The following is a 24124-nucleotide window of genomic DNA, read 5'->3' on the forward strand; positions in this document are numbered from 1 at the left end:
CAGGCCTCCGGGGAGGGGGGACCCCTCGCTCCTGCCTCCGGGGTACAGGCCCCCTAGGAGGGGACGGGGTGTGTTTCCCCCCCCTTGCCCAGAGCTGCAGGCTCTCCACGGGAAAGGCGCGGGGAGCCTCGAGCATCCCCTTGCCCCTGGGCGGGGTCTGGTCTCCTGCCCCCCGAGGTGGGGGGAGTGAGGGAGGGGGCAGCCCCGGCGCGGAGACAGGGGCTGCTCGTTCCCCCCCCCCGTTCCAGGAAGCGCCGGGCTTTAGCCGCCCAGCCCGCAGCCGCTATGCATTGTGGGGCAGCAGAAGCAGATCCAAGATGGCGGCCAGCAGGAGGCTGATGAAGGTAACATCCAGCCCCGCGCCGGGGAAGGACCGAGTGGGGGGCGGCTTGGGGAAGGTGCGCTTCCGCCCCGGGCCCCTTCCGTGCCGGGGGGGGCAGGCAGCGACCCCCCCCCGACTCGGGGCGCGCGGGGAACTCTCCCCTCCCCCCCGCGGCAGCCCGCGGGACGAGGAGACCGGAACGGGAACAGCCGGCATCTAGGCCGCGCCTCGGCGGGGCCTCGCTCCACCCGCTCTGCCCGGGGCCGGGCTCCAGGGGGCCCCACAGCCCCCGCGGCTGCCTGGCCCCGTGTGGGGAGCCAGCGAAGGGCGCTCGAGGGGCCCGGGCCGGCGCCGGGCCCCTCCCTGAGGGGGCTCCTGCCGTGACTAAGCAAAGAGGAAGGGCGGGGGCTTTCTCCCCCCGGGCTCGCCGGGATGGCGGCGATTCGCCCGAGCTGGCTGCAGGGCTGCCCGAGCGCCCCGCAGCCCCCGGCGGGCAGGAGCCCCGGCCTGCCGGGACCACGAGGATAGGACGGGGTGGGACGGACGGACGGAGGGTTCCCCCCTCCCAGGCTTATTTTAAGTTGAGTTTTGTCCGGCATTTGTGTGCTTTTAACGTTAATCTGCCCCGCGCGTGAGGGAGACGTGGCTGGTTTATCCCGTTGACATATAGGCCTGGGTTCAGAAGTCACTTCGCTCAGTTTGCCTTAAACACAAACGCATTTGCGTTTCCAAACCTCTGTTCCTTCTGACGTATGTATGATAGTGTAAAGCGCGGCCGCCGCCTGTGGTGGCTGGTTTTTACTTAAGACTGGTTTTATTTAGTAGTTTTATTCTATTCAGTTGTTCAGTTTTGTATCTTTATTATTTGTTCTCTTGCAATAGCTCTCACAATGTGTAAGATGCTTTTCCGATGCCTAGGAAGACAGTCACTGCCCCCAGAAGTTTACAGTCTTATGTCGTGGATGACATCGTTATCATCAATTCAGATTGCATACTACTCAGGGCAGGGATCTGCCACACTTTCTGTTTAGCACCTAGTGGGACTGCAACAACTGTAATTATCTCTGTACCTGGTATTAATACAAACACACCTTGATCTTTGCACTTAGGTGTTCATAACCTGAGTTAGATAGATGATATAGTTTAACCACATGATACATAGATGCAAGGACTAAACTGAATGTTGTTCAATGTTCTTCATTTTTCCCATATCTTGTACTTGATGGAAGAGAAGTTTGGTTCCACTTCCATTACTTTTGTTCTTTTAAGTCTGGATCCTGAAACTGGCTTCAGGCCGGTGGAGCCCTGCCCAGAGCCTCACTGAGGTCAATGGGGTTCCACCCGGACATAGGGTTCTATCCTTGTCGAGCCGGATGCTGGATTGGGGTGTGAAACTTGAGTTATACATTCAAAAATGCCAACGGATTATAAGGACAAAGAGAATTGTGATAGTTTAATATTGATTTCATTTAAGATTAGCTTTGCTATTTTAAATTTGTTCTGAGTGTAGATTGTAATTTAAACAGTAGAACACCTTCGATGCAGAGTCATGCACACAAGATAACATCCATGTCAGCGAGGAACATAAACTGCTCCTGAGGAGCTTGATGAGGCTGAACTAACTTAGGTTTTTGTTTATTTTTTAATATATTTTATTTTTAATAATATATCTTAACTGCTACCACATATGAAGCTGTTGTTGCAAATATGTCAGAATAAGAACCCCCTCCATTTCACATGGTGAACAAGGGTAGTTATTTTATGTTTTAATAACCTTAGGTTTTCTGTTTTATTTGAAATTGAATTTCATATTCAGTCATATATACCTTTTTAAAATTTGTGAAAAGTAAAAAATGTACATAAATACTCCTAGTACATTTCTAAACAGGAGCAAAAAAAATATAATCTTAAAAGTCTGGAGGGCTGCAGAGGCAATAGTTAATATTGCTAAGTATCTACCAAAGCTAGTTATCATTCTGCTACGTTTTATGGTGTTGTTGCTGCAGTATGTTTACAGAGACAGTATATAGGTGATAGTTTTTTGAAGCATTTGATTCTTCTGTCTGCACTTAGACATATCTCTTCTAGAAAAAATTTGTGGCCAGACCTTGATTGATTTGAGAGCGTGGTGTTGGGAATAGAGAATCTATTACTTGATTTTACTTTCATTTTTGTTTCGTGTTCATGAATCGTGGTAATCAGAAACTTTTCCCCATGAGTTCAGCAGCTGCAAAATGCCCTTAACAGTTCAGAAATTTCCTTCTTATACACCACAATTAGTAGATATTATTACCCACTCCCATCACCCCACCCCCAGTTTCAGGATTTTGGACTGTAGTACAGTTCCACAGTACCACAAACTGCATCCGTAAGTGTTCCATTGCTGAACAGATTCTGTTTTTGTTTTTTCTTTTTAAATAGTGATGATAATTGGATGTTTTCTCAGTTATTTAAATTATACTTTTTAAAAAAGCTTAGGGTCATAAAATGTAATGAATGCTCAAAACCTCAAAGGAAATCCAATTTTAGCTCTGTATTTTCACACTTGTTAATAATAATAATAATTAATAATAATTTTAAAATCTCTTAACTTTCTTACAGATCTTTGAACTAAATATAGTTTGTTTTATAACTGAAAATAAATTTGGAACCTCCTGCAGATTGTTCAAAATATAACATTCATGTGAACAGGGATGTAAGTGAATTAAAATAAAACAATTTCCAAAGTACTGGAGTTGTTTGGAACCACTGACATGGATCATGGTTATTTATTTATATTACACCAACAACAAGAGGCTGCACTTGAGATCAGAGTCCTGTTGTGGTAGGTGATAGTGCTTGCTGTGAAGAGAGACAAGACAAAGTGTGGGAGATCGTAGTATCATCCCCACTTTACGGGTGAAAACTGATCTCTCTCTTTAAATTGAGAGAGCCATTATTTATATTTAGTGTTGGCAGAATTCAATTTTTATTTTTTGTAATTTCAATGGATAATATTGATGTTTATTTTTGAGCATTTTTTAGATTTTTATCAATTTTTTTACATTTCTGTGAAATTATGGGTCATAAGCACTTTTCTCTATCATTTTAAATGTTCAGCTGCAGGAAGCTATGGGGAATCAGAAGATTATTTAATGACAGTAGACACTGAGATTCAAAAAATTCAAGCTTTATAACTTAAAATACAAATTGTCAATATGTCAAAATATACAAAGTAAATATCCTTAAGTCAACAAATCATAGCTGTTTTTACTAGTCCTCTCGTTAGTCCATTCGTAACAAGTCTAATTCAAAAATCTAAATCCTTGGGTTTTGACTCTGTTCTCAAGTAGCATTTTTCTTTCTTTGCCTGGCTATACATTTTAGTTATTATTGATTGAAGTATGTTTTGTTTTGTGACAGTGAAATTGATATTTACCAATAAAAATCAAATATTTCTAAAATTATATTTAATAACTTTCAAATTTTAATGACATACTAAAATTTACACAAATGCAATTGTATGGTTACAATCATAAACATTCAAAACAGGGAGGGGGCGTTGTGGTGGTGTCTAGGGGCCTGAGCCCCGTTGTGCTAGGCCCTGTACAAACAGCAAATAGTGGCGTTTCGTCACAAACTCTCATTCATCTGAATAGTCTAATTGAAGTCATTGGGGGCTACTTGCATGAGCATTTTACAGGATCAGGCCCCAAGTTTATCATAACAAACGCAGTTAGTGGATTAAGCCTGAGTACATCAAAGACCCAGTTTTAATCTATAAGCCACTGTGACAGCTGAGCTCTTCTAGGACAGTGCAGATCTCAAAGCATGTGAGAGCTGGTGACAAAGCATTCTCTGTCGAAAGGATCCAGCTATGGAACAGTCTTTCAGAAGGGAAGTGGTGAATCTGGAGTCTGTCTTAGGAAACCCTGTAAGGACTTCCCTTCTGAGAGAGCTTTTACACCGTAGCTGACACTCACAATTCAAAGACCCTGTTTATTTCCAAACTGTTACTAACCCTTATTCACCAACACCACAAAAACCCTACCCCAAGCAGAGTTTTGATCCCAGAAAGGGAGGAGTGCCAGAGACTCCATGGTGTCCATAATAAAGGATTTTGTTGTTGCTATTGATTTTATGCGGAAGTCACTTGGATACCACAGTGATAGGCAACAGTATAAAATCCTAAGGTAGGTGGATGGAGAGATGACACTAGCTGGTGGTCCAGTTAAAGATGAGAGGGAGGCTTATATGAGAAAGGTGGTGAAGTTACTTGTCTTTGTAGGTATACATCATGTTAATATAAAATACCATGTATGGAACTTGTACTTTTATTAAATTGGGTTGGGACTACTGTATATAGAGATATATATTTAAAAACATAATTAGTAGTCCAGAAGACACTCTTGGACAGTATCTGACACTCCTTCCTCAGGTAAAGCTCCTGTTGAAGTCCCAACTATAATATGACCAAGTAAAGGTTTCTATTAGGTTTATAATATTTCCACTTCTGGGGGTTTTTAGTTTTTAAAAAAGTATAATTAATAGTCTGTTAATGTAAGCTTTTGTTTTTATGTTTTAAGTGAGGAATGGCAAAGGAAGATTATTTTAATCTTTTCTTTGTGTACTCCCATATTTGCATAGCAAACATTTATGAAGCAATGAACTCCACGGTGAAATAAATCTCAGAACCACACCCATGTAATTAATGTTGATGGCATGTATTTACATTATGCCTTAGTGTTGTAAACAGTATAATAACGCCAAATTTATTGAGAATTTTGTATTTTTAATCAGATTTTTTTCAGTTTATAGCTTTCATACTTTGTATGTGTAGGTTTTTAATTGTTCTGGCCTTTACTCCTCAGTAACAACTAGTCAGGAGAAACATAAACTTTATCTGTTTTCGTGTTGGTGTTTTTTAAAAAAAGCTTACACATTTTACAGCAGGAGTGAGAACAGTACGGTTTTATAACTCAAAAATGGGTGACGATATTTTACTCAAAATTCACTTTTGAGCAGAGATCAAACGTAGAAACTTTCTGCTGGAAAGAAGAATTATTCAGAAAATAAAGAATATGTGAAAACACAAAATTGTAATGTTTCAATGGAACCTTAACTACAGCTTTTATGAAAACTAAATATTCTCATGATTTTTTTAATTTAAATTTAAAGTTTTTTTAAAAAAAACAAACACTGCCCTGCAGTACCAGAGAACCAGAAATTGAAATAGATCAACTTCTTACCACTGGCTAAGAGACATATTCATCATAAAAACACTTATGTTTAGAAATTGTTTACCTACTCTTGTTCATAAATAAAAGATTACAGAATATTTTTTCTCTATTCGGTTTATTTACTTTGTGCCTGATGCAAAGCTTATTGGAGTCAATGAGAGTCTTTCCACTGATTTCAGTGGGCTTTGGGTTTAAACCCTTTGCGTATAGTCAGTTTCCCTGTTTTCCCTGTGTAGACAATCATTGAGGCAGGCCCCAGTCTTGGGATGGTTCATATGCGCAAGAGTTTGCAGGATTGGGACCAAAGTTGGTTTTCCTTGTTTGTGTGGCTTTTTCAGAAAGCAGCAGGAACATTTTTTTTTTTTAGCCTGTTTATAAAATCACAAACTGGCAGAGGGACTTGGGTGCAAGTGCAGTACTTGAAATTACTTTTAACTCTTTTTTAACTGACTAGATTTCAAGTTATTTTTCTTTTTTTACTTTTTGCTTGATTTTGAATTTTTAATTTATGCTTTCAAACAGCATAAATGGTGAAAAGTACTTTTTTCATTTTCAGTACTGTAACATACGTAAGGAAAAATACTAAATGCTTTTTGTGATCTGGTCCCTTCAGTGCTGTACCTGAAGATTAAATATTACATATCAAACAGTATATTCTCCATGTTATATACTGTACTGTGTTTTTTATCTGAACTTGTCGAAACACTTTACTTACTTGAAGTCCCAACACATCCCTTTAAAATAAGTAGATGTCTCCATGTTATAAAAGGGAAACCTAATTCAGCAATGTCACACGCAGGGTCAGTGGCAGAACTGGAATTAGGAGTGTGCACTCCCACTTCTGTGTTCTAGCTATTAGTACACTCTCTCAGAGGCAATAATTTACATTATTTAAAACAACATTAAAGGGGGTGGGAGAGAGTGGGAGAGAATGGGAATTGAGCTATTCGCTACATTTCTAACCTTAAGGTTTCTTTTTGAAAAAAATGCATGTTTGGCCTCAGTCTCTCACTTCCAAAAGACCTTTTTGTCCTTTCAGAGTCAGTGTGATCTTAAGGTGAAATTAGTCATTTTTCTGTCTCTGAACATGGTGGTACTACCTTTTACCAGCCTGTTGCCTGTGGACATTCAGCAGAATCATATTTTCTTTCTTTCTTTGACAAAAGTATGTTTTTATTCATTAGCTATGTTGCCTTTGCTGTGCTAATATTTTATTATGAATTGTGTATCCCCAACAAAAGTAACTAAATTTCTGTTACAAAATCTTTATTTCTGGCATTGCATCATCCAGAAAGAACACAATTTGATTTGCAGCTTCCTGGTTGAATTTGCAGGGGGGGCAGTAAGCAAAAAGCCACTTCTAAACTGAATAAGTTTAATATGGAAGTTACTGATTTGCAATAAATATGGAACCTCACAGTGCTACTTTCAGACAGTCATTTCTGAGTATAAAGTGAAACTTGAAGCAGCCACACAAGGGACTAACAAAAAATGTTTGTCTAATGGAGATGATGATCTAGTAAAGGCAGAGTAGGATTGTACTCAAGGACTTGATTCTCCACAATCTTGCACCTTGTGTAGTCATGCCTGTTTAAAATATATGTATTATATTCTAGTCTGAGATGGCAACTTTTTATACCTACTTTGTACTTCCTTTGCATAAGTAGAAATTGATACAGTAGGTGAAAGGTGGTGGAGAATCAGGCTCAGATATTTGGAGATACTTGATGGGCTGGGAGTCTCTTGAATGGGTTTCACTATTATATGTCATTTCAAATGGAAGCGTTGCAGAGCCAGTAGGGTTACTGGAGAAAAACTTAATTCTGTCAACTTTGAATGAAGGATTTTAAGGGAACCAGAGAGAGGCTTGCTGGTTCATTTGAAACTTTCTTTGGTTACATACAAAGCTTAATAATTTTGTGGTGACCACAGTTAACTTCTGCACTGTATTTATTGTATTTCTTAAATCAACCACATTACAGACATGTCAAGTTTTTAAAACAAACGTGAGAGTTTACCTCTTTAAATTAACATCTTTTTTTTTTCATTTTTTCAAAGCTTACCACATTTAAATGCGTTAATTATTTAGAGGGAGACAGACACTGATCACTTGATAGTTAACTTGTCTTTATATAACTACTTCATCCTTCATCTGCTTTTATATGTATTAGATTGTAAGCTCTCTGGTCAGGGACCATATCTTCCTGTGTTTTTTGTATAACACCTAGTACAGTGTGACCATGATCTTAAATGGGGGGCCATTTGAGAGAAACTAATATAAATTATACATATTATATAAACATCTATCAAGAGTTAAATAATGTCTAAAATAACCAATTTTTCTATCCATCTGTGTTTTGTGGGAGAAGGCATCAGTCATGCATATGTTCTGTTTTAATGTGTGATGGTTGATCTGTATCTGTAACTTGCCCATTTCATGATATCCCATAAGTTATTTTTGGTTTAGAATGGGCTTCATTGTTTAAAATTGTGGGTTATGAAAAAGGGTAGTTCAATGTGACTGCACAACAGTGCTATATGCAAAAAAAAGAAATGAACCAGCTGAAAACGCAACTGAATTAGTTACGTACCTTCCTGAGTTTCTCAGAAAAACACCACAATCTTCTGTGCTTTTGAACTGAGACCTTTTGTACTTTCAGTGTCCAAAACCAAATACCTAGCATAGTACTAGATTCATAGTTAAAATGGACATATGATGCCTCCTTATTGCTGCTGCTAATAAAGGTTATCTTCCACTGAACAGCATGGTTTAGGTTTAGCATATCCCTATGAATGGCAATCCAGGGGACTCTTGATGTGTGTGTCTTCATGCTCTAAAGCATAATCTAATCACAAAAACCCCTATTTCTGTAATATTGAACAAGTTGGGGCATATTTAATGGCACTGGAGCCAGGGGACCAGACTAATTAGTCATTTCTAGTGTCTCGAAGACAAGTCTGAACCTTATGTTCTGGACATGCTCCTTAGCTGTGCTTATGTCTATTCTGACATACGTAAAGGTTCATTTTCTATTGTGTATGTTGTATGTGAGTTTGGACTTTGGTCTTCCGGTTGAACTTACATTTAATCATGATGCCATAGTAACACTCTAGTTCTAAAAGAATAAGAGAGTAGTTTTTTTGTTTCACTGCGAGTGCCCTTTGCAAACTACTGATGTATTTATTAATAAAGGAAATAGACGTAGTGTTTGTTTTCCTTGACCTAAACTCTCTCAAAATATTGTGTACACTTGTATGTAATTGGCTTTTTTTTTTCACTGAAAACTAGTTAATAACATTTTGGCTCACAAGGCTTGTCATTCCCTCAGAAATAATTTCTAAAGGAAGGGATAATATAGTTTCTTAGCTCATGCAGTTAGTTAACTATATTGCAATTCCTGAAGGTAGGTAAGTAAGTACCCAAATGGCTGTAATATTGCTGTTAACTTTGTTTTGTTTTTCAGCCTTAACTTGGATCTTTGTCTACATGATGGAGGTGCACTGGATTGGTTTTAAAACCAATCTAATTAGACTGGTACAGACCTCTGTGTGGATACTTATTTTGGTTTAAAGTGGGCATATTTCAGTTTAGTTTAAATCTTAAACCGAAATAAGTGTCCACACGGTAGTTTGTATAAGTTTCATTAGATTGGTTTAAAATAATACCTTTAAACCAGCGTAGCTTTCTCCCGTAGACAAGTCCTAACACATCTGTTACTTGTATTTGTAGCTGACAAGTTGATACAATATTCTCAATTCACAAATTCTTTGAGAATAAGCTTTTTAAACAAATGAATCTGATATACAGGTGAGTGTAACAAAAGTGTAAATAAAATATATAGCTATGATGCAATATTATTAACCATGCTTTTGTTGTAGCTCCATGGCATATCCCTTAATTCAGCAAATAAAGATTTTGATTCCCTGCCTTAGATAACCCCGATTCTTTATAGGTGTAGGAATTCCATTTGTTTTATTAATTATGTGGCTTGTCACTTCTGAAACCACAAACTCATTTAATATAAAACAAAGGAACCCATTTTCATTTCTAAGTTTCTTGAAAAAAAATAAATGAACATGCTGCTTATTACTGTTATTAATGTATACTTACACTCTGCTTGCTTTTCAGGAGCTTGAAGAAATCCGCAAATGTGGAATGAAAAACTTCCGTAATATCCAGGTTGATGAAGCTAATTTATTGACTTGGCAAGGGCTTATTGTTCCTGTGAGTATAGAACACTTATATTGTGCTTAAAAGCAATCCACAGACCATTTGTACCTGGTGATGACTTGTGCTGAGGGGGAAAAAACTCTCGCAAATCCATAGTTTATTAGTACTGTAGGTGGCCATTACATAATTGTTGCACCCTGACAAATGAGTGATTATTTGCTATTATAAAACATTACTTTGGTTATTCTGGTTATGTTTGAAGAAGAAAAGATCCAGTGAATGGTTGAATGAAAATATACCTGTTATTTACTGGTTATAAAAATAACTAGGCTTAGCAGGATTCAGTTTTAATTTATAACTTGGTAAATGCTGATTTCAGATGACACACTGAAATTGACAAAAAAGAAAATAAATTGGTAACAGTCACTTTGCCTGCAGCAATCAAGTGTCACTGGCCCTCCGGCGATTCAGGGAGTACTCTGGAGTCCTGTTCTCAGGGGAGTGAGTGGATCCAGCTGCAGAGGGCTCCCTGCGCTTCACCTGATACCACAGTGGGGATGGAGTCGAGGCCCCTGGCTGGGACTGCAAGGGGAAGGACGATGAGCCTCCAGCTGTGGGGGAGGCCAACCCACTGCTGAATGGCTCCTGCAACAGTTCAGGGAGCTCTCTGCATCCTCACTAGCACGGACCTGCATTCTCTCTCATCAGCTGAGAATACCAGGAGACTGCAACCTTCCCTGCACCTTGCACCTGTAGGAATTAGGTACCACCAGTGCTGTAGCCATGTAGGGAGCCCACTGAAACTTCGCTGTCACAGCCCCACTCCCTTACTTGTGTGTCAGCAGAGTTGCAGAGGGCTCTCTAGACAGCTGCAGCACCAGTGACACCCAATCCTTGCAGGCATTAGGGTGCGGGGGAGGCTGCGATTATCCTGGCCCATTGGAGCAGAGATCCCTGGCCAGGACTGCAAAGAAGGACCACAAGTCTCTGGCTGTGCCAGACATCACCCTGTAGTTGAAGAGTTCCTGTCTGGGGATGGCTCACACATTCCTGGCTGGAGACGCCTAATCACTGCAGGCACGAGATGCAGGGAAAGCTGTGGTCCTGGCCCGGCAGACTAGAGACCCTTGGACAGGACTGTGAGGAGAAGTCAGTATTGTCCCCAGCCGTGGAGGAGGCTACTCCACTGCTGAATGGCTCCATCATTGGGCAAGAGCCATTTAGCAGTGGGGTGGCCTCCCCCACAGCCAGGGACTCATCTTTGTCCTCCTCCTCCTCTTCCTCCTCACAGTCCTGGATGGGGATCTCTCCTGTGCCCCGCCAGGACCCCAGCCTTCCCTGCACCTTGTGCTTGCAGGGATCCAGTGTCACCGGCCCTGCAGCTCCATGGTTACAGCCCCACTTGTTCATTCACCAGCCCAGAACATGGTAGCCATCCCCAAGCAGGAGCAGTTCAGCAGTGGGGTGGCCAGCTTCATGACCCAGGGCTAATCCTTACCCCTGGCCAGGTCTGAAGGAGATCTCTACTGGGCCAGGATGACTGCAGCATCCCCTGTACCTGGTGTCTTGGGCCCCTCAGCTGCACAGGAAACCCCCTGCAACCCTGCTGTTAGCGCTGCCCTAACCCCAGCCCTACCCCCACCCTCCCCCCAACAGCAAAAATCACAATAGTTCAAAATAGGAAAAAAACCTTTTTTTAAAAAAAAAAAAAAAAAAAAAATTATTTTCAACAGTAAAAATTAGAAAAAATTGAATTCTGACCGCACTAAATGTAACCTAGGTTTGTACGTGATACATAATGAAATTTTTAGAAGTCTGTAGGGAGGACAGAGCTTTTGAGATTAAGCTGCGTAGACTATAAAACAAACACTGTTGTAAGGTGATTTGAGCATTTAAGTTGCTTAACAATCACTTATTGTCAACTTAGTTGCGGGTGGGGAGAGAGAGAGATGTAGGCACGCTACTATTTTCCGGGTATCTGTTTATGTGGAGGTAGCCCATAATTCACAGCTCACGCAGTAACATGTAAAGAATCTTGTGCTTTGAAACAGCTAGACTAAGCAAATACAAAAGCTTTGTGTATGTTGGCACTTAGATCATGTTAGTGAATCCATTTTTACTATTTTTAAATGGTTCCTGCTAATTTGGTGTAAACATAGTTTGCCTGGCCATTAAGACTTGGTGATAAGAGTATTAAAACAGTTATGGTTGTATCATAGTAGCCAGGCAAACCGTATTTACCCTCATTTTAGCAGGAATAATTTTGAAATTGTTTTAAAACAGCTCTGCTAGAATACTTTGTTTATGCCAGAGAAGGTGGGCTTAAACCAACAGGTCTTAAACTGGTGCAGGCAGTACAAAAATAACTGGAGTCCAAGGTGTGCTGTGGTATCATAGCTGACTATCCACATGGTTTAAAACTGTTGACTCAAGATAATGGAGAAAAGGATGGAAATACATGGGAAAACATGTGCAATTAATTCCATTTGATAGCCTTTCCAAAAAAATTTAGTCTCACTACTTGAAAATGCTCAGTGCAAAAGAATTTGGCCTGGATTTTCAGGATTGGGTACTTAAGTTAGGCTCAAATTGCTAGGTTTTTAAAATCTAGGCACCCCTTGGAAAACAGGTCACTTATGTATGCACTTAGGCAAGGATTTAGGTACCTAACTTTAGGCATCCATTTTTAAAAACCTTGCCCGTGGTTTTGTATTTTTGAAAGAGGAGTGTTAATAGGCAACTTTGGGGCTTGTCTACATGGTGGGGAAATGTATTATATGGGCATATGATTTCTAAAATGTACTAAGGTGCTGTGCACTAATTGGTCTGTGTAGAACCTGCTGGTGTGCTTTAACAGCATGCTGTTTATATTATGTGAAAACTCACTAGGGAACCTGTAGTATGCACCAGCAGGATCCACGGGGTATATTGATACGTTAGAGCGCTTTAGAAATCACACCTCTGTAGACTGTATTACCCCACTGTTTAGACAAACCCTAAAAGTAAATTACTACTATACTAGTCAAATAGAGAGGGATTTGTTGGAAAGGGGAAGGGAGGAATCCAATGTATTGGATTGTCTGGTTGAAGTCATATGGATTTTCACCTTCTTTATTTTGGGCATTTTCCACTACCAAGTTCCGTGCTCACTTTCCTGAATGAACAGCTGCATCTAGTCTGTGGAAAGGAGAGTTGGGCTACTTGGACATCAATACTGCCTTTTGGTTGGATGCAGTAGAAAGCTGGAGAGAAATATAATCTGCATGTGATCTTAAAGACTTTCAACATCAGCTCTGCAGCGCTTCTGGCTTTGTTAGTTGAAAGCCACTCCTGAACGTGGATCATGCGTGCTACATCAAGATTCTTGCTGATCCTTTGGATTTGAAACACTGTAGAACGACTGATGCAAATAATCCCTTTGAGTCTTTAGTGCCTCTTTTGTGAATAAAGTGAGCAGGATTTGACCGTTAGAGAGGAGATTTCTATTAAGTAATATATTTTTAATAAAACACTGTTTATGGTTCTTGTACAGCATTTTACTGCTTTGGCATTCTTCCTAAAGCTGAGAGTGTACTTTTCTTTTTAAAGAAAAACATTTTATGGTGATCTATTTCTTAAAAAATAAATAAAAAAAAACAAACAAACCAAAACCCTCAAAATGTTTGATCTTAAAAAAATAAAAAAATTAACAGAAAATATGTAGCTTTAAAAATGAGGTGTTTGTTTAAAACAAAGATTTCTGCTCATCAACACTTGAACTTTGCAGAGAAAAGTATTCCAAATTCATGACATCACAAACACCAAAAACAGCATTGGGAGTTGCATCCCAAAGACCGCTTTAGGTTTGTGTTATGTGCTTTTGCAGGAGAAACGGAACTTTGAGCTCCTGTTTTGGCATTATTATGAGGAAATTATTTTAAAATAACGTTTTGTCGCTGAATCTACATGTATTAAGGATCTTATGTTTTTGTACATATTTAAAAAGCACCTTGGGTCATTATTTAAAGGGAGGACATAATACAAATAATAATCCTCTCTTTTCTTTGCTTCACTGGTCTAGAATTGTCTGAAATTCAGCTGTCATACTAAGTAAACTTTTTTTTTTAAATCAGCAGACATAATCTGGGTACAGATGAAAGCTTTTTGATGTTAAATTTGCTTTTGAAGTACCAGGTATATGTATTTTTTAAAAGTGCTGACAAGGATTTTTTAAAAACAACAAATTATCAGTATTTCAACTAGCTTTGGCTAGTTATTGATTGTCCAGTTCTATATTTTTAATCTCCCTTCTGGCCAACCCCTCTCCACAGCTTTTGTAAAAGTGATCCTTGATGTACAATTGAGAAATTATCTGGCATATGCGGTAGGCAGGCTTATTGAGTGATATTTTGTGTAATACTCAGTTAAGGTTGTTGTGGAGGATACAGTTCTAGAAGTAGCTCAGCCTGCTATATTTGTCTCTAAAACATTGTTTAAAGGAATAAGCAGTCACCCGGTTATGATACAAGTCAAAGACAGCTTGTTATTTTGGGTTTTTCCTCTACAGATTTGTGTCAGATTTTTTTTATATTGCTTGTTTTACATGATTTATAACAGGACATTAATTTAAAAAAAAACCTTGCAGGATAAGATGGTTTCGTATTCTATACATTGAAACAAATTTATGCATGTCATTGAATTTCTATACTATATTTGTTTCAGTTTCAAAATATGAAATATAAAAGAACACCAAAATATGAAACATAAAAGAACATCAGACTCCTTGTGCCCTTGTAAAATACATTTACTGATTTATCATAAACTGAATCTTCCTTTTAAATACTGGTCACAATGGATGGCCTTTTGGGGAGTGAAAGGTGTAGCGCAAACATTCAAAGTGAGCATTACAGTCATACATGTTCAAGTATAAGTGATGAACAACCCTTTGCATGCAATCTTGTAATTCAGCTTCTTGAGTCAGATCCTTACCCCTGCTCTGACCTCTTGTGCTGGGAATAAGGGTTATAGCTGTATAAAGTAGCTGTAAAAGCCCAGGATCTGGCCAGCACAGGATCTGTGAAAGATTTGTAAGCCCTGACTCGACAGTGTATCTGGGCCAGGGTGAAGCTTCAGTATGAAGTGTTGCAGAGATTCCAGGCAGCAGTACGGCTCATAGGGCACGCTGTTGTAAGTTAAACAGGCTTCCAAGGCTGACTAAATTATGCCAGGGTCACTTGAGAAAACTGGATGGATGTAAAGTGGTTTAAAGGCATCTTCACCACCCCACATCCTAGCTTTTGAGTTCTTTTCTGTCTTCGAGGACAACACAGAATCTCTCCCCATAGATTTAATACTATTTTCCTTTCCCTGTAGAGTGTTGTTCTTTCCCTAAAGATGCTAATACTGGAGAGCTCATTTTTAATTTCTAAAATGGTTTTGATTAAAGGGATTGGACTGACTGGCTGCTAGGTGGGGGAAGTTAAACCGTACACTAAGTAAAAACTCACTTCCAGCTATTCTGAATCTCCCTTTCCCCAATATCCTGAGTAGTTTTATCATGCTGGAATTATTGTTTGCAGTATAAAATGTTATATTTTGATAAACTCTAAAAATATCAATAGTTGATTTTTCTTCTGGGTTTCTCAAAATAATTTTTGAAACTAGGACTACTGTGTCTAGCTGCAGTTGCTGTCAGTTTCTGAGCATTGTCTTGTTCAGTTTCACTCTCCCTACTTTCATAGTCCTCTTATTGTACTCCTCCCAATATGATCTGATGAAAAGCACCCGAAACTGCACATGAATTCAGTGTTCTCATCAGCAGATGCAGTAAAAAAATGAATGATCAGCAGATTTTATGCAGTCAGCTAAAGCAAAAAGGTTCTCTCAGAACATAGAGGGAAACCTGACAAGTCAAATTGCTCTGTTTGTACCACCATGTTGGGAGAAATGAAATAACTAGGTTTAGAGACAGAAACTGAAAACTTGAGGAAGAAAATGGGTATCTAAGAAAGGACTCGAAAACCTTTGTGAAACTGGGAATAACTAACAGTTGTGAGATTGGAGGCCTCTTTATCAATGTCACAAAGTTCTGCTTTCACCAAGTAGAAATGTCAGCCACCCCTCAGTGCTGCCATAACATGCATTGCTTTTTTTCTCCTTTCAAGGTAAATACAAATACTGACAAAACACTATTACCCCTTTGCAAAAGAATATTATGGTTTTGATATTTTCTGGCACATAAACCTAAATCTAGACATGTAAATGGACTTGAAGGCCTATACAGACAACAGGTGTATCTTAAACATGGACCATTCAAAAGACTGAGCACACAGTCCCTTCCCGTGTATCTCTTCTGATGTCTTAAATCCCGTAATGTTCTGTCTTTTCATTTGCAGGACAATCCTCCATATGATAAGGGAGCCTTCAGAATCGAAATCAACTTTCCAGCAGAGTATCCATTCAAACCTCCTAAGATTACATTTAAAACAAAGATCTATCACCCTAACATCGATGAAAAGGGGCAGGTTTGTCTGCCAGTAATTAGTGCTGAAAACTGGAAGCCAGCAACCAAAACTGACCAAGGTAAGACACTGTGTATGGTGAACTTAATCTCAAGTAACTGTGTTGGTTAAAGCCAAGGGATGCTTGGTATTATCCCAAGGTATCTGTTGTCTGTAGGTTTGTGCAATGGAGTACCCCCTCTGGGAATGTAGTGAATCAGTGGTGGTTGATCTTCAGTGATACGTTAGGATAATGCCATGACTTAGCATGTGTTGCTGTGGAGCTCCATCACTGATGATCAGAGCGTCAGGTTTGAAATACCTGGAAACCATAGAACGACAGATTCAAATCCTAACAAAGATGGCTCCTCTCTTAGTTCTTAAAAGATGATAAATTGAGTACTCTGAGACTTAGTGTGGAGGTCTCTTGGATAAGACCTTAAACATTTTAGGGTACGGTTGGGTTTGAGGGACTTTTCTATTTCTATTTATTGTCAGGCTGAGAATTTGTCTCCGTTTGCTGGCTGGCTGGCTGAACTAATTGGTTTATATATTGGTATTGAATGCTGCTGGGTGACTATTGTAAGTATAACTATTGTTAGGGAGCTCCTTTTTTGTATGGGCTTTTTTTAGTGTTATAAACCCAAATTAATAATAGAGAGATTCTATATTTCATCAGAGCTTTAGTGACCACGAAGAGCTTTTTTTTATGTAGGAGGCAGAGTCTGTGCAGGTATCCTTGACCAAAAATTTCCCTTCTCCTAGTCCCCATCTGTCAGTTTCTCGCCGTGAACTATGTGTTGACAATAAACAAATACTACAGTTAATATGGATGTCCATGAAAACCCTTACATCTCTGACCTCCCCTTTTCACTTCCATATACTCATAACTTCCTAATACTATGTCTGATCTCAGCCCAGAGAAGGATTTAGGAAACTAATTGAGGTATTTTTGCCCACCAGTAACTTAAATAGCCAAATAAAAACCACCAAATCTATCACATGGTGAGTCCTCCAGGAGGAATAGCCCTTTAGCCAAATTTGGGGGAAAATTTAAGTTGGGACTGTGCATCTGCTAAAAACTTAAAATGGTGCTTCAGAGTATGTCTGGTACAGAAGAGTAAAAGGAGAACTATACGGTCTCTCTACTTGGCCTAACACCTGGGCTTTGCTTAGCAGCTTCAGCTGATACTAATAATTGAAAATAGCAAAATCCTCTTTTTAAAATAAACAAGGGGAAAAATAAAACTGCCTTAAAATCAGGAATCTGGAAAAATCCTGGGTGAAAAAACATTGCTGATTTTTGCTGCATTTTGCAAGTTTATGCTGTGTTTAAAAATTCAGTTTCTCTCTTGCAATGGCAAAGAGTCTTCACAATGTAAATTCACTGCTTGTTGCCCCAGCCTTGCATAAAACTGTCTGCAACCAAATATTGCCAGTCTGGCTGACATGCACATTCCTCTTACCGTAAGACTAGAAGGGACCTCGATCATCTAGTCCAGTCCCCTGCACTCTTCCTCATCTCCATGCTGTGCTGCAAGATATGACTTTTAAAGTCTGCAGGAACCAAAGGGAAAAATGCAGCATCACTCAATGCAGTATCATGATAGCTTTAAACACACAAATGTCAGGAAAAAGGAAAGTTTAGGGGTCTCAACTCATCACACCTTTCATATACCAAATGCACCTCTTAAGGCTATACTACATTTTAAGGTTACAGCCACTTAATATTAAAAAGATACATGTGCATTGTGATTGCATTACTGTTAACTCATCTTAATACTATTTTAGGGCCTGACTTGTGTGTGTTAAATATTGCTGTAATATTTTTTTCATTTAATTATGTAATGTCTGTGAAAGAGGAGCTGTGGCATACTCTAGTGTTGATATTTGGCTTAGTATGGTGGCAGCTCTCAGATGCAGCTGTCTCATAAGTCAATTGTGTTGATATTGGCTGATTTCAGTACTTTATTTAAACAACTCTAGTTTAAGATAAGCACATGTAAGCCAGCCCCTACCTTAGAAGTAGAGGAATAGGTTATCCTACTGGGATCCAAGTTTTGGTCTCGAGCTATGTTCCTCGCTCCCAGATGGGTGAGTGATGTGAATGCAATACATTAGACCCTCTGGCAGAAGCACCTGAATGTAGTATTCTAGTTACCATTTTGGTGAACTCTGAAATGATGTGATAGATGCCCGAGTGATGAACAGAGTCCAAATCCTCATCTGCTGAGATACTGTTGTGGAGTTGAGCATGGGGAAATATGAGTGCATTTAAAGTTGGGAAGTATGGAGAAGGAAGATGATATGCCTGCAGGAGAACAGTAATTTGTAGCCTGATTTGAGGCCATTCCAAACTCTCAAAAACATGTCCAAACAGTTATCCTCCCACAAGATTATAATATGGTTCATCTTTATAGCATTAATGAGACTGAACTGTGCGTTAACCATGCCCCTTGAATTTTGCTACAGACTTTGCAACATGTTACAAAAGTCTGTAGCGCATTTCAGTGCTGTAGTAGAGACTATAGTAGAGACTTCCCTCTTCTACAAGTACTATATTTATCAAGCAACTGTGGTGTTGAGGGAGGGAAACTTCCTTTAAATGATTTTTATACCCGAACATTCCAGAGAGCTGCTTTCCATTCCATATGACAGCTGGTTACCAGTGTGGAAAATATTAAGTTAATAAAGTTTTGGCATAGTTGCCTGAAAAGCAGGGGAGCAATGCTGTATATTGTTTGAGACCCCGAAATCTGACTGGATTGGGGTATGATGAATGAACGTCAGACAGTGAACTCCTGTTTTTTTCTACACACCTATTTTCTGTAGATCTAAGATACTTATCGCAGATAACCTAGCTTCCATTTGTGCATATTCCTTTCAATGACTGCACACCGTGTAGTACAGTATGAGAATTTGTGATTGCTGCAGCCTGTCAGTTTAGCTAATTAGTTCCTAATGGCCAAAGGAACATAAAAAACAAAGTAGCTTTAGATTTCACAGCAGTTTGTCAAGTCCATAATTTGAGTGCTGAGTCTAGTTTAGGTTAATGTGGTTAAGACAGACATTTCTCATGAAGAACATTGACGTTTTTAGAGCATGGTCATGAATATTGGGGTGAGAATCACCCTGAAGTATTACCAGTTTGTTCATCCAGTATATCTTCACCAGCAGGTATATTTGCAATTCATGTTGGAGTAATGGTAGAAATTGTTTCAGGAAATGAGAGAATATCCAATTTATTGTATTCATTTTAGACCAGGTTGTTTGTAACAATGGTAGTTTCTTCCATATACAGCTAGATAAAATATGTTTCATCAGTCGCGCCAGTTACTTAGCCAGAAAATCTGGAATGCAGTTTGAGCTGTATGGGATTTGTTCATTAGTTTTCTAGTGTCAACTTCCAGTTTTTTCCCTTCTTGAGATGAATTATGAATTCAGAATCACTACCAACCTAAAATTTTGAACTGCGTGCGGTTGCTATGTACTTGTTCATACAATGTATTGGTCTGTCTTTGGAAAGCATACAGATTTATAGGGACATTCTTTAACACCATTTAAACTCTTATTTTTAGTGCATCACTCTTACATTTTGGCTATTTAAAAATTAAATGTTCAAGTCACTGACAGTACTTGTACTTCTTTTGACAGTAATCCAGTCCCTCATAGCACTGGTGAATGACCCACAGCCCGAGCACCCCCTTCGGGCTGACCTAGCTGAAGAATACTCTAAGGACCGTAAAAAATTCTGTAAGAACGCTGAAGAGTTTACAAAGAAATATGGTGAAAAGCGACCAGTGGACTAAAATCTGACACAATTGATGTCAGCAACGTGTGTTAGAAGATCCGGAGCAGTGCATTTCAGACACACCACAAAGCAGGACTCTATGGAAAATTGACAAGTGCCACCTTTTGGTGTTAACTTGTGGCTGTTACTAACTTTCTACAGTTTTCTTAATCAAAAGTGGTCTAGGTAACCTGTAAAGAAAGGATTAAACATTTAAGATGTTCTAGTTCTGCTTTCTTTGTTTAAAAATCACTGCTTCAGTATACTTTAAAGGATGCTGTTTCTTTTTCTTGTCAGAATTTATCAAAAATATCTTAGACTTATATTCTGCCCTTAAAATTCAAAAGGTTGTGGCTATTTCTTATTTTCCCTTGCAGTTCCCACTATCTTGCGTTCATTTAATTTTTCATTTAATTTTCTTCCCCCAAACTGATGTCTTAGAAAACATATATTCCTGTCCTGACAGAAAATGGTTGAATGTTTGGTAGTTCTGTTTACTTTTCTCTTTAGATGTTGCACTGTTCTTTGTGGAACTTAGGTTGCAAGTTCCCCTTAACTTCAGTTTGTAACATAATAAACAAAAACAACCCCCCCACAAAAACAATCAGAAACAAAGCCTAGGTCTTATGTAAATCTGGCTGATGTTACCACAATAATGTTTATTAAATGGGGAAACCCAAGTTTTGTGTGCGTGATTGAATTAAAATATGACTTATGTGCTGGTTTCGGAAAACTGAAAAAAAAAAAAAAAAAAAAATTCTGTAGCAAATGAATAGTGGAATGTGATTATGAAGTTCTTTCACTTTAATTCTTAATATCTATGCAGACTAGCTAGAAAAAATTGCACAGAACAGCATTTCAACCACTTTAGAAGAGTTTCAGAAATTGGGGACCAATAGGTACCAAAGTAACAAACTGTGTTTGAATTAAAAATCAATACTTTTTGGAAATGTTAATTTTGAAATTAAAAGCTAAATCTGACACCACGGCTAATCATTTGAGTACATCTTTCCATCAAAATGTATTATGAAACCATCTGTATTTTTTTGGGATGGCAAACCCCTCCCCCCCCCAATTATTGTATGATTCTTTTTTTGAAAATGGTATGAGAATAGCATTAAGCAATAAACTAATAACTAGAATACATTTCACTAGTACTGTTCATAAATATCTGTAAGAAATAATATACTATGCTTGAGTTAGATGATTCAATGAGTATTTAAAGTAACACTCCCTCCTATCTTATTTTTACCTGAATAAGTTATTTTCCCTTCAATCCAAGGCATGCCTGCTCAGAAAAAAGGACTGTTCAGGACTCAGTACCCTTTATAATCTGTTTTTCATATTTTTTAACTGCCTGTTTTTTCCCCCTAAATCTAAAGTGAGGTCATAGCCACACAAACCGCCTTCTCTTCCCAATCATTAGAATTTTGATATCTTATTGAACAAGCAGGTTGATTTCCAGAAATTAGGAGTGCATATCATTTTGATGTGCAGGAAGCTGTATTAGTAAATTCTTCACACCCAGATGGTTATTTGTACTCCTACGATCAGCATTAGTACAGCCTCTGTCTTTGCAATGTTTCAGGACTTTTGTGTGTCTAGGGAGCAGTAGAGACCCTTTAGGTTTTAATGTCTTGTATGTTTCCGGTCTTTTCTGCCCAGCCCTTTTTTATCTAGATCCAGCTTTGATTCAGAATTTAGCATAAAGAATGACAGCCCAGTACCTTTGTTGAAAAGTAAAACATTTTAAAAGTGAGGGACGTTAAGAACTTTCATGTTTAAGTATTCTTAGACAGATTCTTTGGCAGGTAAATAAAGTTAAACCGTGGTCACCTTATTTAAGGAAACTTGCATTTCCTAAGTGTTTTCAGGCTTGGTGAGAGCACTGTCTATTACCAAATTTTCTCATCTTTGTGTCTTCATTTGCAGAAAGTTCGTACTGATTTTGTTTCATTCACGCTCACTGATTCATAATAAAAAAAAAAAAAAAGCCAAATTATCTGTCAAACTGAAGTGTGTGTAACTTCTGCAACAGATACCTAAATGGCCCACTGTTTTTTCTCTCCTCTTGATCACGTCTGTTAGCATGGAAACTTGCCATTGCCCAAATTATCCTTTCATATTTATAAAAACTGTAGCACCTGTTTGTCACTCTTGTTTCTATATAAAAGTGAATATACCTTCTGATTGTAAACCTCTCAGGATAAATGCTGCATACATGTGAATTGGTGCCATTAGATACCACTGAAAGGGAACTGAAGAGGTTGGATAATTCCAGGAACTGCAGTTCAAATTCACATCAGCCTATAGCAAGGTCGTGCCTATTATCTAATTTTATGTGTAGGGGTTAGGTGGAAGAAAATATTAATCTCAGTTCTCTTCTTGCTTTCTTTATAGTCCAGTACCCAAACCACAAGATGTGAAACACAAGTAGTAGCTTTTACTTATAGGTGACTCTCTTTGCAAAAGATACAGACCAAATAAGTATGTGTACTGTATGGTTGAAGTGGGAGTAGACAAATGAAGAGTACTAAGCCAGTCCTGTGTTAACTCAGGAATTCAAGCTCTTGTCCTATCTGGTTCTCTAAGCCATGCTCAGTTCTAAACATCCAGTTTAAAACCCCGAACTACAGCATCCTGGTGAAACGATACACCCAAGAGTATTGGTGTAGGCTTTCTGCAATTCCATTCTGCTATCTGTAATAAAAAGGCTCTCAAAGGCTTTGTGGCATGATTTATTTTTAGACTGACTGAATTTTGAAAATATCTGTATACAGGGAAAGCTTATCGTTGGTTTGTTGAGTATTCTTCTTGTGAACTTCATATCTCTCAAGACTTTCTCAGAGCACTTTATCATTTCCCTATTTACATAAAAATAGTTCAGCTAAAAGTCCATGTACTTAAAATGAGGAGTTCTTTACTCACACTTCCACCTGAAAGTGCTTTCAATTCATTTGACTGTTAAAATCCTGTTTTTGTCCTATTCATTTAAAAAGATGGACATTTACAAAATTCTCTACTATTCACAGTACAGAACTGAATCGGTTAAGGCCACTCATGCTGATTTCACAGTGTTCAGTGCAGGTGAAGGCAGCAGAAAATGAGCACAAACAGTAGAAAAGAGAGGATGTTCTGATGATTGTGTGATCAAAGAAAATTCATAGTAAGTACTCATGAGAATAAATCAAAGGTTAAAAATTATGTAATAAAACAAGGTAATGTGTAAAAATCTGCGACCCAGTATTAGATAATCCACAGTGCCTCCAGGCATATTACTGCACATGAAAAACATGTAATCAAACGCTAGGTGGCACTCATATTTCTAACAGCACTTTTACAATCTCATTCTTTCATGGCTGAGTGCAACGCTTCCATTCCTTGTTCTTTTATTCTACTTTATCACCATCAGTAACCTGGAAACTTTACCACTAAATGTAAAGACTGGTATTAATGTAAAGTTGTTTGACATATCGAGCACTTCCAGAAATTGGTTTCTTTTGTAATTTTGCCTCCCCCACCTTGTACATCATGTACATATTACAATACAGATTGTAAATCTGGAATTAATATTGCGGTATAATCTAAATTTATGGAATTGCCCTGAAAGGTGCTTGATATAGCAATCTTAATAGTGCATTAATGTTAGTTTTGTTTGGGTTTTTTCCCCTTACACAAAGAAAGTTCCCAGTTGGTTAGGAACCCGAGGCCAACTAGGTCCTGTTAATCATGGGAAAAAATTATGGCCTCTGAGCACACAGCCCTGGTATGACTGGGCAGTTGTAGACTTTGATTTTTCTACAGTTTATGCTTCAAACAGTTAAGACTTTATAAAAATAAACGCATTGTGCTAAAATGAGGTTTGCGTTGTCTAAAAGGGGAAAAATTCTGGTCAGGCTGGGATGAAGTGCATTTTTCCATCTCTTTATAAATCCAAGATGGCGGAACAACACTGACACATTAAACTACACTTTGGATTCACTAAGCTTAGAAAAATCTCATACCTCAAGGAGAAAAGCAGTACTTGTGGCACCAGAGACTAACCAATTTATTTGAGCATAAGCTTTCGTGAGCTACTGCTCACTTCGTCAGATGCATGTAGCTCACGAAAGCTTATGCTCAAATAAATTTGTTAGACTCTAA

General features: G+C 38.7%; 1 protein-coding gene and 1 long non-coding RNA gene across 2 annotated transcripts; one reads left to right on the plus strand and one right to left on the minus strand.

Moving 5' to 3' along the window:
• Window positions 1–275: 275 nt before the first annotated feature.
• UBE2L3 (ubiquitin conjugating enzyme E2 L3) lies at window positions 276–22715 on the plus strand. Its single transcript, XM_077834602.1, has 4 exons — window positions 276–344; window positions 9671–9766; window positions 16087–16273; window positions 19846–22715. The coding sequence occupies exons 1-4, from the start codon at window positions 318–320 to the stop codon at window positions 19998–20000; spliced, it is 465 nt and encodes a 154-aa protein (XP_077690728.1). The 5' UTR covers window positions 276–317; the 3' UTR covers window positions 20001–22715.
• Window positions 16498–18382, minus strand: LOC144275422 (uncharacterized). The gene is made up of 3 exons (XR_013348027.1): window positions 18353–18382; window positions 17658–17748; window positions 16498–16513 (listed from the first exon to the last, which is right to left on the minus strand). It is a non-coding gene; the product is annotated as an uncharacterized LOC144275422 (long non-coding RNA).
• Window positions 22716–24124: the final 1409 nt, after the last annotated feature.

This window comes from Eretmochelys imbricata, chromosome 15, assembly GCF_965152235.1.
Source record: "Eretmochelys imbricata isolate rEreImb1 chromosome 15, rEreImb1.hap1, whole genome shotgun sequence".
Taxonomy (NCBI): Eukaryota; Metazoa; Chordata; order Testudines; family Cheloniidae; genus Eretmochelys; species Eretmochelys imbricata.